The following is a 16,649-nucleotide window of genomic DNA, read 5'->3' on the forward strand; positions in this document are numbered from 1 at the left end:
TGCCCCCAGAAAAGAGACAGAGTCACCCAATGAAATTGATGGTAGACAAAAGAATGTTCCTTCCTTTGTGGCAGCACCTTCCATATGAGAGGCGTAGTCAAAGTGGTACCCTCTAGGCCAGTACTTCTCAAACTTGGGTCTCCAGCTGTTTTTGGACTACAAATCCCATCACCTCTAGCTAGCGGGACCAGTAGTCAGGGATGGTAGCAGTTGTAGTCCAACAACAGCTGGGGCCCCCAAGTGTGACAAACGCTGTTCTAGGTGTTGCTAGGCTGTAGTTCCCATCACCAACCACCATGGCTCTGGTTGATGAGAGCTAGAGTCCATCATCTAAATGGTAATAGGTTACCTTATGGCAAAGTTTGCTAGCTATCCTGCATTTCTTTTTACACTGAAACTCTTAAGGGTTAGACAAAATCTTGGAGGTGGAGAGGTCCTTTATTTTATTTTATTTTGAAAAATAATATTTTTTTGTCATGTTTACATTCCACCTTTTTGTCTGTCATGGAACCCAACCAAGGCAGAGGATATGTGGTTCCCTAGTGATCACCCACCCCGACACTGACATGTCCCAGATCCATCAGACAAGGCGATGATGCCATGTGCCTTCGGACCATGCTCTGGCCAATGGCACCAAGAGTTAAATGCAGCCCCAAGGAAGCGCCCATATTCAGGTGCACACATATATCTATATAGATCTATAGGCGGTAGCTGTCTATATATCACACATATACATACACACACATGCACACCACCAATAATTGTATTAGCCCTCCACCCCCGTTCAGGAAACGGAAACAACCCAAAAGTATTTGGCTGGTCACCTTTGGAAACAAGATGCCTGGAAACGAGATGGGCATTCTGCTGGAGCCAGCAGGGCTGATTCCTGAGTGTAAAAGATTACATACACAATTTTTAAAAATGCAATGCAGATAAAGGTTCCCTGCCCTCCCCTTTTTTTGCCTGCTCTGGATAAACTGATTTTTTAAAAGCCTCCCCTCCTCCCTCTGGCCTATTTCAGAACAAATCGGCTTCAGTCGCTGTGCTTTTGTTCCCCAAGTCTTCCTGTTTAAAAACTGCTGCTTTCTTGTCTCTAACTCTTCAGTGCTTCTCTATCTCAACATATTCTGTGTTCCCTGGTTTTTATTAACAGCGCCTTCCCCCATGTTGAGGAGATATTTGAGTGGAAACTTCATTTGTAATTTCTCTCTCTCTTGCTCCCCCCCCTGCCTGTCCCCGCATTCCTTTCTGCCCCCACCAACCTCCCTGCCTCTTTGAAATCTCCCCCTTTTTTCTTTTGTGCCCTTCTGAACCAGGTAACGAGGCGCCTTCCTTCCTCGGGAACATCTACTATCTTCGTGCTCTCTCAAACTTCCAGCAATCACAGCTTCTCTGAATGAATAAGGTGATCTTTCTTCTCTAATAATTGGAAGCCCTTGAGCCACTTAGCTGCTTTCCTTTCTCTCTACGCATATAACCTCCTTGATAATGTGTGTGTGTGTGTCTTGCCTTTTCCTTTTGAAGATGCATCTCCTTGCATTTCTGCTTTTCACTGCATTGCTTCCTCCTGTCGTTCCATCTCTCCCATTCTCCAAAGGCATCCCAATCTCCCCCCTCCCCAATAGCCCAGCTGTCTTTGTGCCTGACAAGGCTCTGACTGCTTGGAGATTGCAGCTGCCAGCGTTGACCAGCTTGTGTGATTGAACCATCCATGGAAGAGCCAGTGGTGGTGTGTAATGGTTAAGGTATTGGACTTGCATTCAAATCCCCACTCCTGCCAGGAAGCTCACTAGATGACCTTGGGCCAATAACCAGTATCATCGACTTCATCATCACTATCAATTTATTTCCACCCCAACTTTTCCCCTAACGGGACTCAAGGCACTTTACACATAAACTCACCACCTATCAGCCTAGCAGTTGCTAACAATAGTGCTGACAATGTCAAGTTTGCAGGTTCGAACCCTGTGTGTGCCAGCTGCATTGCATGAAGTTGGACTAGATTATACCTCAAGGTCCCTTCCAACTCCACAATTCTACGACTTTACATTGCAGGGTTGGTGGGTTGAGGATAGCATGGAGATAACAGAGCCAAATGCGTCACCTTGAGCTGCTTGGAGGAAATACAAAAACTAAAGCAAATACCACAGATAGGACCATTACCCCTGCCTGTCCAGTGTTTTCTCCTCCCTACCTCCACCCTCTCTCTTTGGTGGAGTCAGCTCACCCAGGTCAGCTGCCAGACGGCCCTTTCAATGGGATGCAGTGGTGGAGCTCCGGGGCGGAAGATAATGTACCATTTCAGACTGAAGGTGGGGAAACACTTTTTTTTTTTTTAAAAAAATTGCATTAGTTTGTTGTTGGCATGGATCTGTCTCAAGAGACAGTGGAGCGCACCTCCAGGGTGTGTGTGTGTGTGAAATCAAACCACTGGAGAAGCACAGCGCCTGCCAGTAACTCATAACTGCTGCCTCCCATGTTGTTTCTGCTGCACTAGCATCACCAGAGAGTGACCTCTCTGAGGCGCAAGCCTGGGCAGTGCGCATGGAGGCCCTGGGCTGCCCAAGCAACAAGCCTCCCTCAGCCTCCCTGATGTGGTCCAGGAAAAAGCAGAGCAAGACATTTGGCACCAGCTTGGCTGCAGAAGTTGCCAGAAGGAGGTGTACAAGTTGCTATCCAACCATCTTAGGGTCTCCACTCTGGATTATTGTAGGGTTTACTCCTTAGCTTTTTGTTCTCCCAAAGTTATCCCACAAGGCAGCAGAGGTTTAGGATCAAGAGTTTTCCTTCCCAGATTGATGAGCTAGTCCCTATCTCACTGAGGGTTTGGAACCCATCAGCTGCCCTCACCTGGTTTTGCTGGCCGGTTGAAGCCATTCTCAGGGTGTGGACACTCTCACGTGCTGACAACTTCTAGGAACCCCTAATAATAATAAATTTTTATTTGTACCCTGCCCACCACAGCCAGAGCCGGGCTCAGGGCAGCTAACATCATGAAACTAAGACAGTATACAAAGAACATAAAAACAGGCAATCAGTTAGCTAAAATACATCTTAAAATGAGTTCAGAGCAAATTAAAATCTGGACAGATGGCAGTCCACGGGTAAAATTGAGCAGAGTGGGGATGAACTGCCCCGGAAGCAACATGACATGTTCCCCCACAAGAGGTACAATCCCTCCCCTAACACCCCATTTACTTTAGTGCTATTAGCTTAATTCCTAGACTGCTCTTCATCTGATGATTGCAGGGCAGGATTGCGCAGTATTCAAAATCCTAACAAAAATAAATGTATATATGCTATTAAAATGCCACCCATAGCTCCATAACATAGTTCCATACAGGAAACCAGGCAGAGGGCCTTCTCGGTAGTGGCACCCGCCCTGTGGAACACCCTCCCCATCAGGTGTCTAGGAAATAAGCAACTATCCTGACTTTCAGAAGACATCTGAAGGCAGCCCTGTTTAGGCAAGTTTTTAATGTTTGAAGTTTTATTCTGTTTTTAGTGTTCTGCTGGTAGCCACCCAAATGGGTGGGGTATAAATAATAAAATTGTTGTTGTTGTTATTACTCAGTTTTGTGAAAGGCTGGTCAGGAAGCTGCAAGATAATGGAATATTCAGCCGCTAAGCTACTTACTGGGGCAGCCTATCACTCTTAAAGGAATTAACACTGATTGTAGATAAGCTACTGGGCCAGGTGTTGGTACTGACCTATGATGTCTTAATTTGTTTTTCACCACTTCAGGTATCATTGCTGTTCATCAGGTGTGGGGGGACCTTCAGCCCATGGGCTAGACTTGGGTCACTAGGCCTCCCCATTTGGCCTGTGAGGCAGATTCCCCCTAAACCACACTTGTGTCAGGTGTTGGGCTGGTAAAGACGCGGCTTCATAAAGCAGGAAAAAACTTCCTGCATGTCTGCTGATGCAGGGAGTTCACCCCTTTTCATTTCAGGTGAGCTAGTGAATGCCTGCTGGGAACTGGCTGGCTCAGCCAAGCCCTGCACAAAGCAGGGCTGAACTCCCTGCCCATCAGGTACCACACAGGGAGTTCAAACCTGCTTGAACAACATCTCCCCCACCCCTTTGACAGTTGGGTGTCCCATCCACCTGACAAAGTTACCCCGCCAGGGTGCGGAAGATGAATACCTGGCCCCCTGGGCAAAAAAAAAAAAAAAAAGCTCTCCCCCATTACAATTACTTGTTGGGGCCTGCCTTGTCATGCCGAAGCCTATGGGAATATAGCCAGCGGTCACTAGAGGGAGGGCCTTTTCTGTGGTGGCCCCTGTACAGTGGAACAGCTTTTTCCCAAAGCTTAGGCTAGTGCTTGCATTAATTATGCTTAGGCACCTTTTCGAAATACACTTAAGACAGGAACAAAGTACAGTATATAGGCATGAACCTTTTTGTTGAGCTGGAACGGGCAACCGCAAGACTGCAGCAATAAAACTTCCAGCACATTTGCAAAGCTAAGCAGGGTCTGGTATGGTTTCAAACTGGATTGCAGGGGGTTGAACTAGATGGCTGTCAGGGTCCCTTCCAACTCCATGATTCTATAGGTGGCTGGTGGCCTATACATTTTACAAGGCCTGGCCAGTCCAGAGGCTTCATACTTCTAGGCGATAATGGGGGCCAGTGTTGCACCCTGCCGTTCCCTCCTATCCATGAAGGGCCCCGTGAGGCTAGTACACAGAGAATCCTGGTTAATTTACTAGGCAGGTCCTGCAGAAGATGGAACTCAGAATCAGTGAGGCCTCTCAGGTGGGGGATAGCAGGTAGTGGTTGAAGGCATGTAAGCTGTATTTCCCCCACACTCTGAATGGAGCAGAAAGCCAATAGGGTGAGGCTTTCTTTCTCTGCTGCATTGAGTGGAGTTGTGAAAATGAACCACATGCTTCTCAGTTGATATCTGGGAAGGAGATTTTTTCACAAACTGGTCCACTTTTCTCACAGTAAGTTGTGTGCTGTCTCTCCACCCACCTCCCACCCCACCCCTGCCACCCTTTCCTTTTAACGTTTTTCGTTTCCATTTTAGCTTCCGGAGCTCAGTTGCGTTGCCTTGTTAACCTCGCTTTGCCCAGATCATCTGTTGCATTTCCATGTGCTTTATACTCTGTTTGCCTCACCCTTTGCAGAAAAGAGGGCGCCCTAGGATTGCAGCCAGTTCAGTGCCGACCAGACCGTCAGTCAGACCTCTCCTTTTAAGAACCTTCTCAGACGAATCTAATGTATTGTGACAGGTATCCTGTTCTCGAGAATTAGGGCCTGGGAAGGCATGGATTAACCAAGTGATCCCTGAAATCAATTAAAATGTGATTCTTGTAATCTCAGCCACTGGGGCTGGCGACCCTCCTTGCCAAACATCGCCAGGTACAATGCCTGCCATACGGGTTTCGGGTACCATTTGGGAGTTTTGGATTTTCTTCTTCTTTTTTAGTGGAGATGTTTTTATTAAAAGCAAGATAACCAGAAGCAGGAGGGGGGGGGGTTCCCCTCTTCTCTTTTTAACCTAATATTTAGCACAGGCCAGAGCATTGAAAGCTTTTCGTTCAATAAAAGCTTTGTGGCCATCTTGTTTGAGGTTTAGAAAGTGTTTGGAGATGCATGGATCTTTTTTCTGCAAAAAGGCCCAGAAGCCAGAGGAGGCTGGTTTGCTTCTCGACTTCTGCACACTTCTGGGTCTTTGTTGCCCTTTTCCACAGGTCCCTCAACCTGTGGCTACTTCTCTCTTTCCTGGAGCCATGAAAGCCAGGGGAGTTGCCAGATACCCCCAACCCTGGCCATAAAAACCGTGTGACATCCCCAGTTCCCTGAAACCTTTGTTGGCAAAACTGAAGTACACAGATGAAGGGATGGACACCATGGAAGTGAGTCCCTGCGCTGCGCCAGTTTAGTGCAGTGCGTGGGAACTCGCCGAGCGGGCAGCTCGGTTCAGGGGCAGCTCGTAAGCCAGTTAAACAATCCCCATGGGCTGCTTGTGACCCATGGGCCTTAGGTTGCTTACCCCTGCTGTAAAGGCATGCCGTATTTCTGCAGAATTATTTTCCATTTGCTGTCCTTTCAATGCCTTTTTAGCATTTAGTCAACTTTACCATGAGAGCCATTGTCCAAGCAGGCAACTGCAAATTATCCAAACCCTTCCAGTTTTTTGTGCAATCAGCAGATGAGCTACAGCCAGTGGAAGTGGGATCTGTTCTTTATGCAGAAGGTCCTTCTGTTTATCCTTCCCCCCCCCCTAAAAATGTGAATAAGCCCAACTCATTTTGCCTTCGTTCATTCTGTCTTGACTGTGTCAACATCCTGAGCCACAAGATTGTAGTTACTGTGTTTAGGATATCGGTGGCCTTTGTACGTGAATCCTTTTAGAAAGAACCTTTGTATGGTGATAGTTATTCAGCAGCTGGTTATACAGGAAGGCTGCTTTTTGAGGAAAGTTAGCTCCTTTTTCACCCAAGCCTTGGAGACCTTTGGGATTGTGGGATGTGTGGCTTCTATTCCAGTTGGATTCACTCGCGGTTGGCACTGTGGGTTAAACCACAAAGCCTAGGACTTGCCGATCAGAAAGTCGGCGGTTCGACTCCCCGCGACGGGGTGAGCTCCCGCTTCTTGTCCCTGCTCCTGCCAACCTAGCAGTTCGAAAGCATGTCAAAGTACAAGTAGATAAATAGGTACCGCTCTGGTGGGAAGGTAAATGGCGTTTCCATGTGCTGCTCTGGTTTGCCAGAAGCGGCTTAGTCATGCTGGCCACATGACTCGGAAGCTGTACGCCGGCTCCCTCGGCCAGTAAAGTGAGATGAGCGCCGCAACCCCAGAGTCGGCCATGACTGGACCTAATGGTCAGGGGTCCCTTTACCTTTACCTAGCTCCTTTTTCACCCAAGCCTTGGAGACCTTTGGGATTGGGGGATGTGTGGCTTCTATTCCAGTTGGGTTCACTCGCGCAGGTTTTATGGCAGACACCACTTCTATTGCTTTTTCTGTTACATTAAGTGCACTTAATGTGCTAGTGTGCAAAGTGGTGTGTAGAGCCTTGTGTGTCTCAACAGATACAGAGTCTGATATTTCTGGGCTTGCAAGGAACACAGGTATCTAGCTTATATTGAGTCAGACCATTGGTCCATCTAACTCCTTACACTGACAGGCAGTGGCTCTCCAGGATTGGGTTCTCTCCCAGCCCCACCTGGAGATGATGGGGATTGAACTCGGGCCCTTCTGCACACAAGGCAAATCCTGTGCCACTAAGCTAAGGTGGAGCAGATTGTCAGAACCCATTTGGAGCCCCATAGCCATTACAAGTTTCACAGAAGGAGAGGTGAATCCCAGCTTATTCCCCAAAGAAGTAATTTCCCCAGCCCTAGCATAAGCTTCTTTTGGAGTTAATCAAACTTGCAGTTGGTACAGTCCTCCAAAACCCACAGAGACTTGAGTGCCTCTGTGGATTTCAGTGGGGCCCAAGAGGTTTTTGGAGAATTGTGCTCAGTTTTAAGCATCGATGAATCCATGTTGGTTTCTTGGTGACTCCAGAAGTGAACATTTCAATTGGAAGGAAAGAACAACTGGCTTCCATTGACTCCCCAAGTATTCTGGCATTGCACTTGTGAGGTGTTTAAATGATTTGATGGTGTTTAACTGCTAGCTGCATGCTGCTCCTATCTGAATAAGACTTGCAAAATCTCTGTATTTTGACATCACCTGGCTTTGATTGCCTGTTGATACAGAATAACATGAGTCCATCTGTCTGTGGATTCTGTGTCTGTTGTGTATTCTTCACACACTGCACGCAACTCCTTCCTAAATGTTTTTGATTCTCAAAAGTGTGTTAATTGCCACATGTAACGAAGAGGGAAGAATGCCAAACCAATCACCTTCCTATTTCCATTTAAAATATCGCCCTGTAGATGCAAATGGTCCATTTCATGCCCATAATAGTCATCTCTGTTTTCAAGTTTTTCCTCTGTTACATAATATGGGGGCATGAAGCACCAAGTCATTGTTTGTTTGCTTGCTTGTTTTAAAATGTATTTATTATAAAACGCTAGAATCTGCCTTCCAAATGGAAAACAAATCAAGAACAGCTAAACACAACTATAAGAATGCCCATAGATAATTAGGAACAATAATAAATAATGGACTTCATTCTGTTTGTTAATGCAAGGATTATTGCATTTGCAGACAGGTGAGTTTTAATGTTGCACAACAGAGGAATCCAACACAAAAGCTGCATTGGTGGGAAATGGTTCAGCAAAAGTTGCCATCCACCTGCTTATGTATTCCCTTCTGCCAAATGACATCCAACAGCAGAACAAGTATACTGCTCTACATTGGCCACGACCCAATACATTGGCCTAGTGAACCTCAGTTGGTTGTGCTTTCCTTAGGCCAGCATCCCTACAAGGGAGTGGAGCAATGAACATGAAGCCACCTTCTGTGCCGTGCTCTAGTTTCTACACCCAGCCCTCTCTATCCATCCAGGCAAGCAGGAAGGTGTTATGGGAGTTCAGGACACATTCCAGCCAGGCAGAAACACCGGAGGAAGGTGCAAAGTCAGAAATAAGCAACAGTGACTGAGGAGAGTCCCAAGGATGCTCCATCCCTGTTACAATTTCTGAAATTCCCGTCTGTCCCATCAGTTAAATATAAAGTGTGGGGAAAGAGAGAGGCCAATACCAGAGTTCAGTCATTGCAGGCCAACTGGGAGAATCTCCTTGTGTGTGGATGGTGCTGTTTCGGCCAAGTAAGGATTGGTACCTGGGAACATGGGTTTGCTATTAGGGAAGGCGTGGGGGGTATTTTGGCCTTCCAGATGTTGCTGAACTCTACAACTCCCATCAGCCCAAGCAAGCATGGCCAGTGGACGAGGAAGATAGGAGTTGTTCAGCAGCAATGGCAGGGCCCAGTGTTCCCCACCTCTAGAGTATTGCTGTTGTTAGTTGAATTAATATACCGCCCCATACCCAGGGTCTCAGGGCAGTTCACAGAGTAAAATGAAAATATAAAACCACAAAATACATGGAGGACACCCTGTCATTCTACATTGTAACTTGGGTGACTTGCACTGAGCAATAAAATGACATACCATCATTTGTTGATCAGAGAGCAGATAGGAATCAGTCTCATAAAAGTTAAATAGCTCCACCATGGCCTCTTAAAACAAATAAACACAAAGGAAACCAGTGAGGCAGATTTGCACAGTGACATCTTCCTTAAAATAAACTCTGTCTTTATTATTTATTTATTTATTTATTTATTGAATATACAGTATATATGTATATGAATATACAGTATACAGTATATATATATATATACAGTACCGCCTTATACCAACAGGTCTCAGGGCATCTTCACAGAAAAAAATCAAAATATAAAAACACAAAATTCATAATCAAAATACAGTGGTACCTCTAGATACGAACGGGATCCGTTCTGGAGCTCTGTTCGCATCTAGAGGTAAACATAACTAGCAACGGCACGTCTGCGCACGCCACTTTTCGCTGCGCATGCGCGTGACGTCATTTTGAGTGTGCGCATGTGCAAGCAGCGAAACCTGGAAGTAACGTGCTCTGTTACTTCCGGGTTGCTGAGGAGCGCAGCTCGAATGCGCTCAACTCGAAGCATATTTAACCCAAGGTATGACTGTAAAAACAACAACCACCCAATAGCACCCCCCCAAAAAACCCCCCACATTTTAAATGGTCCTAGGATGTCAATCAAATCAACCAAAAGGCCTGGTTAAAAAGGAATGTTTTTGCCTGGCGCCTAAAGGTGTATAATGAAAGCACCAGGCGAACTTCCCTGGGGAGAGCATTCCACAGACGGGGAGCCACTGCAGAGAAGGCCCCATTCTCGTGTTGCCACCCTCTGGACCTCTCAAAGAGGAGGCACATGAAGAACTGTAGATAGAACTCTAAAGCTTGCATTTATATCTAGGCAGCTTTGTTAAGTGGGCAGTGTGGAAAGCTGCTGTGGTTAGCAGAAAGGTGAGGTGAGATTTCATACTTGGAAGAAAACAAGAGAGCAAACCTTCCCTTCAACGCTAGGTGGCACCTAAGCTTTTTATTTTCTGGCAGCCTCAGGTGTTTCGTCCTCACCTTGCCCCTCAGCTTGGCGAATGAAAGAATCCCGTCCCATCCCATGAAGGGGATGTGGCTGCTCACAGAGGCATGAAACATCCTGTGCTAATCACAGCAAAACAAAGGAGCATGCGAAGCATGTGTTTTAGCACTGTGCGGAGGTCCTTCCCTAAACGGAGTTGCACAATTAACCCGTTTGAATGCACATGATGCTCTGCTAACCCCACTAGCCACATCCCCAGCGTACGTCTAAAGTACTAGGATGCCACTTTAAAGAGCAATGGCTTTCCCCAAAGAACTGTGGGAACTGTAGTTCACCAAGAGAGTAGAGGTTTGCTGGGAGACCCCTGTTTCCCCTCACAGGGCTGCAATTTGCAGAGTGCCCTGGGATTGATTGATAAAACACACGGGGATGTGTAGCTCTGGGAGTGGGGGGGGGGAAGCACCCTTAACAAACTACAGTTCCCAGAATTCTAATCATAGCACTTATCTGCTTAATTACGAATTTGGTTTGGCATTTTCCCTCCCCAACCCCTTTCCAAATCATGTAGCTCTTTAACTCCTTGCAAATTCTAAGCCTTGATTTCTGACATGGTGCCACTCTGCTGTATCTGTTTCTTTCCCTTCCTGGTCCATGTTGACAACAACAACAACTTAAGCTGAATTTCTCTCTCTTTCTTCCCAACCCCTGCCCTCCTTCTCTCCCCCCCCCCTTTCTTTTTTTTACAGCCTAACCCCCTGGAGCTGCCGATGCTGTTGTCCTACAAACCGCGGGGGAACAGCTACACCTCTGAAGGAAAGCCAGGGACCTCCGTGACTAATTTTGCAGAACGTTGCCATCTCAGGATACTTCAGATGCAAAGATTTTAACCCCAGCACACAGTTCTAAACAAACAGCACTCTTGGAGTCAAAAATGAACGCTTGGAAGCAAATCAGGCCCACCAGAAAAAGAAGAAAAATACAAATGGTTCTATATTTTGGTTAGGCTTTTTTGCTTTCTTTTTTTTAAGAGGACCTTTGGTTTGCATTGTGATTTTTTTTTTAAAAAAAAATCAACATAAGGGGGGGTGCCATCCTTTTCATCTGTTCCTCCCCCTTCCTAATGCAAGTTGTGAGAAAGCAACCTGGCTGTTTTGATGACAAGAATTGTGTGAGATTTTTGCCCGCTGCAATGGGCAGATCTGTCCTCTGTTCAGCCATCTTCACCCTTGTCCAAGGAAGAGGAAGGGCTGTGCATGGCTCTGCCCCCCCCCCTTCCAACCAAAGATATAGCACAAGTGGTATGTTACAGTTCCCCCAAAATAGCACTAGGAATTTTTGGTAGGTAACCATTCTGTTGCGAAGCCATAAACGATGTTTGTTGGCGGAATCTTAATTTCCCCCATCGTCACCCCAGTTCCTCTAATGAGAAAGTTGTGCCATACCCTTTAAAAGGACAATGTGGACATTTAGAGAAAACACACACACCCCATTTTTTTCTCCCATCCAATCTGACCCATCAGGAATACCTGAAAAACAAAACAACTGAAGCACCCATTTTCCCAGACATCTACGTCCATCTCAAAACCTGAGGTTAATTCCCACCTTTTTGAAATGTGTCCTTTGTCCAGGCTCTCTCTTCTCCCACCAAACAGGTATCTCACAGCCAAAGGGAACATGCACCTATTCCCCCCACCCACCCAAAGGATTGGTGTCCTTTGGCTGTGTGAAAATGTGGGACCTGCGTTTTCTGACCTGCTTTGACTTCTGCTGTGATGGGCTTGCGCACCTGCCTTTTGGATGGAGGTTGCCACATGGCCTAGAATGTATGACTTCTTCACAAGCTCAAGTCAGTGTCCCGAGCGCCGTCGAAGGATGCAAGCCATGGGTTCTTTGCTGTGCTAACCTTGTCCTCCTCTTCCGTATTCTGTTGAGCGGGTGGCAGGTCCAACCCATGAGACATCAGCCCTCCCTCCCTCCCCCTTTTTTTGAAAGAGTGTGGGATGCAAAACCTAAAACAGCCTGTACTGTTATCCCTTCTGTTCTGTGAAGGGAGGCAGGAGACGCATCACCTTCAATCTCCTCCAAAGTGTGGCACATCTTAATGGCCAATTCCAACAATAGGTTTCAAAGACGTCCCTTGCAGAATCCTTTCAATGTGGGCACCTGGCGCTATTTTGCATGTGCAACGCCAAGCATGCCTTTAGCTGCACGTGTCTGGTGGGTGCATGCGTTTGCCGCCATGTAGTGTCTGATGTGGCTCGTTTGGGCACATGCAGTGGACACAGAGCACCACGGGTTCCCCCTCCCTCTCCTTTACCCGTGAGTGTTGTCCAGAACCTCAGCACTTCTTGCAATGGTGGAAGAGGCCCAAAGAAAACTGGTTTGGAATTTACGATTCAAGTTAAAAGAGTGTAAGCTTCGGTTCACACATTGCTTCTATGCAAGGCAAAGGATATTCACCAGCAGCAAGCAGTTCCACAACAGTAGGGCATATGTATGGTCCAGTTAAAACATTTTTGTAGCAGATCTGAGCCTGTGATGATGTGGCGTGTGGCGACTGGGGCTGCTCCTAAAACTCCCCAGCATTTAATCGAGGTTCAGTCTTCCTTTGCTCATTCTTTCCCCGTTGCCACCTCTTTTTTTAAAAAACGGGGCCAGTAAATCAGAACTTCTCACTTCCGCTGTGCCTACAAAGGACATATTGGAGAATTGCTAGATGTTACTGGGGAGGCTGGCAATGACCCACATCTCTCGGGAAAGAAACCAGTGGTGTGGTTCTTGCCACTCTTGGAATAACAGTTCTTAATTTGATCCATGTCTCACCTGCAGTGTCCAGATAGGTCCCAAAGGCATCTTGGATGGCGGCCTGAGTGCCAAACCATTTGGGAGAGATGTTTATATGCATATTTCAATCATTGCTTTTGTGACTTCTCCAGTGCTAGTGCTGAAATGTTCAGCTCTAATGTTCTCTGTATCAGGGAAGGAGAACCTTGAAGTCCTCCAGATGTTCCTGGACCATAGCTGCCATCAGCCCCAGCCCACATGACTAGTGATAAAGGATTATGGGAGTTGTGGTCCACAACACCTGGGGGGTGGCAGGCTCCCTACAGGCAGCCTTCTGCCTAGTGGTTGTGATTAGGATTCACTCTGCACCTCCCATTTATTTTAGTTCGAGGAGTGTGGTGGTTTTATTGTGGTTTTGTCGTTGGGTTTTTTTTTGGGGGGGGGGGTGCTTTTTATTCAAAGTGAGTCAGGAGAAGTCTCAAGCTTATCACCCATCCATCCACCCTCCCTACCCCCAAGTAACATTAATTTGGTAAGTTTACCAAAGTATGGTTTCTGCATTTTGTTGCTTTCGAAAATACCAAGCCGCCTCAGAGACAGTTTCATTTCAGCCCAGTCCACCCGAAAGTAACGTGAACCTAGCAGTTCATTGAGATTTATGCAGAGCCTTGGAGGAAGAAAAGAGGAAAGATGGCTTCTTTGAAATCCCATTTGTAAAATGATGGGTTTGGTCTGGCCTGCAACTCAGAAAAGATGGGGGTGGGTGCTTAAAAAATGGACTGTGCCACTTTAGATAGGAGATGGGGGATCTCCCAATTGAATCCCCGTCCATTGTGTCCTCCAGTGGGATGGTGGTCAGACTTGCTTCACATGGAAAACTGGATTTTAGAGAGAAATGGCCTAAACAGCTTCCTGGTGTGCTCCTTTTCATGGGAAACTCATTCTAACATGGTATAGTTCTGCTGCAGTTTTCCCAGGTGATCTGCTCTCTGCATAGACCGGGCCTTAATCAATACTAACCTTCTCTGCACTTCATTCTGTATTTTCCAGCAACTAAGTGTGGCTGGTGGCTTCTCTCCCTCTTCCCAAGGCAATATAATTGTTGCTGAAAATTTGCATATGGCCAGTGACACGGAATAAGCAAACAAAAAATTAAATTCAGCTTTGCACCTGTGCCACACCAGTCCAAAGAGACTTGTGTCAATATCTTGAAACTTGCCTGACTTAAATCTGAAGCAGAACTTCTGGAAAATACATTTGTTCATTTGTTTTTGTAAATACAGGGTTTGGGGGGGAGGGTGTAAAATTATATATACAGATTTTAAGATGCATTTTTCAGCTTCTTGCGAAAACCCAGCAGGACTGCATTCTTAATTTTTATCACTTCAACTGCAATTTTATACGTTAATGTTGCTTTATATAATGACAATGGAATGTGAATGTTAACTTTTATGAATGCAACTCGCTCCTTTTTTTCCCCTTATGAAAACAAACCTTTTTTTTTTTTTGTTTCGAAATAATCAATAAACTTCGGTATGTTCTGATTGAGCTTGGTGAAGTTTGTTGTCTTAAGTCAGGGGTCCTCAAACTATGGGACGCAGGCCGAATCCAGCCCGCCAGGGTCCTAAATCCGGCCTGCCCAGCCATTGCAGAACCCGCTGCGAAGCCATTGAGGAGACTCAAAGCGCTTTGGAGAGCTTGCTCCCCGGTGCCTTTAAGCAGAGCAGGCGGGAGGCAAAAGAGGGGGGTAAGGATTTCCCCCTCCTGGCCCTGCCTTGCCTTGAGGCCTGTCTCTCCCCACGTGTCCGCCTCCCTCAATCGCCAGCCACCATGCTGCTCGCTCACGCCCTGTGCTCCGCCGCCCTCTCCACCTGATCCAGCCCAGCTCAGCGGCCCCAACCACCGCCTCCTCCGGCCGGGCTCAGCCTCCGTTGCCTGCGGCAGCCTCCACACTGATGGTGAGCTATGCTCAGAAGTCAGGGAAAGGGGGAAGAAGTTCGCTCACAAGGAACGCAGGGCTCCAGTGCTTACTCATGAGGAAACACCCTTGGGGCCGCTGGGGATCGCGTCCGAGGAAAAAGACGGCTGCCATCATCCTAGCGAGTTTTTGTCCTGGGAAAAGTGCTTGGGATGCGATCCAAGGCACACTTGCTCGCAAGGAAAACTCCTCAGCATCGGGTTGCTCACAAGTAAACGTCTGCCTGCCATCCAAGACAAGCCCAGGTGGAGGCAGGCTTTGAAAAAATAAATGTTATGGGTTCATCCGAATCTCCGCCCCCGAAGTGGGACTGAGCAGTTACTGAATTTCCACCCCACATTTTTTCTCCCTGGAGCTTAAGGTCTGTGGTTCCCCACAACCCTCAATGAGAAGCATTCAAATCAAGCGCCTCTCTGAGACGTATCTTAATCTCAGAACCATGCACTCAAATTTGCAACCATCTTTGGCAGCACCTATGTCTGTGAACAGACTTTTTCCCGAATGAAACATCTGAAATCTCCAACCAGATCCAGACTAACTGATGAATACTTGCATCACTTGCTACGACTAGCAGTGACAAATATGGAACTGGATATTGACCATCTCATTTGCCAAAAGCAGGCCCATACTTCCCATTGAAATACTTATTGGTCTGACACAGTCGAAATAATTTAAATTTATACACACACACACACACACACACACATATACACATATATAAAGTTTACGTTGATTAAAATCGTTCTTCATTTTAAATATTGTATTTTTCCTGCTTTTTGTGCACTAGAAATAAAATATGTGCAGTGTGCATAGGAATTCATATTTTTTCCAAAGTATAGTCCGACCCCCAACAGTGTCTTAGGGACAGTGAACTGTCCCCGTTTAAAAAGTCTGAGGACCCCTGTCTTAAGTGAACCTGACTTTTCTGTGTAATAAGCACAAATCACACACACAAAAATGCTATTTTTGAGCTATTTTAAGGGGAAATTGGCAAAACCGGCACTGCTGACATGGGCAGCCATATGTTCAGATTTTCCCAGACGTTTAGCTGATTTCCATTTGGATGCTGCTGATGAATGCGGTATTCTGTATGTCCGGGAAATTCCAGATATATGGCAAACCTAGCAAAGCATTTGGGGGTGGCAGTGGGTAATGCTGCTCCCCCTTCACTTTACTCTTTCGCTTGCAGACCCAGACCATAATCACATCTTCCAGCTTGAAAATAGCTTCTTGTCCACAGCCAGGTAAAATCACTTATCGGCACAGAAGCATTGAAATAATGCTTCCCCTTCCTCCCCATTTTTAGGTTGCAGGTCAGCCAGCTAGCCAATTTCTCTTAGGGGGTCTAGCAATTTTGCAAATGTATTTGTAAGACTATAGGCAACACTTGCTGTGTCCTTTCATTTCTCTCACCTTTTTTGCAGCTGTTTATAGGGGCTGTTTCCACAGCGTTTCAGCTGCATGAAAGAAAACAGTACAGTGGTGCCTTGCAAGACGAAATTAATTCGTTCCGCGAGTTTTGTCGTCTTGCGATTTTTTTCGGCTTGCAAAGCACGGTGTCGGGAAAGTTTTGGAAAACCTTCAAAAATCACCAAAGTCTTCAAAAACCTCAAAGAAGGCTACCACACCGCGTGCTATGAGTTGCTCCTCGAAGTCAAGTTGCAACTGTATTAACAGTGTTAAGAAAAAGGAAACAAACTTGCAAGATGTTTCCGTCTTGCGAAGCAAGCCTATAGGGAAAATCGTCTTGCGAAGCAGCTCAAACAAAAAACCCTTTCGTCTAGCGAGTTTTCCGTCTTGCGAGGCATTCGTCTTGCGAGGTACCACTGTATCCCCA

The 16,649-nt window shown here is 46.5% G+C and overlaps 1 protein-coding gene across 7 annotated transcripts in view; it reads left to right on the top strand.

The window, feature by feature from the left end:
* Positions 1-14,382, top strand: part of ATP11C (ATPase phospholipid transporting 11C (ATP11C blood group)) — a 102,088-nt gene extending 87,706 nt beyond the window's left edge. For 5 of the 7 annotated variants that reach the window (XM_028715463.2, XM_028715459.2, XM_028715458.2 and 2 more), the window contains one exon: positions 10,797-14,382. In XM_028715463.2, coding sequence (XP_028571296.2) covers positions 10,797-10,937 — 141 coding nt within the window. In that variant the 3' untranslated portion in view covers positions 10,938-14,382. Of the gene's footprint in view, positions 1-1,316; positions 1,406-5,133; positions 5,239-10,796 lie in introns of all 7 variants that reach the window. The other 2 variants (XM_028715461.2, XM_028715460.2) reach the window with 2 other exon arrangements.
* Positions 14,383-16,649: the final 2,267 nt, after the last annotated feature.

Source organism: Podarcis muralis, chromosome Z, assembly GCF_964188315.1.
Source record: "Podarcis muralis chromosome Z, rPodMur119.hap1.1, whole genome shotgun sequence".
In the NCBI taxonomy this organism is placed as follows: domain Eukaryota; kingdom Metazoa; phylum Chordata; class Lepidosauria; order Squamata; family Lacertidae; genus Podarcis; species Podarcis muralis.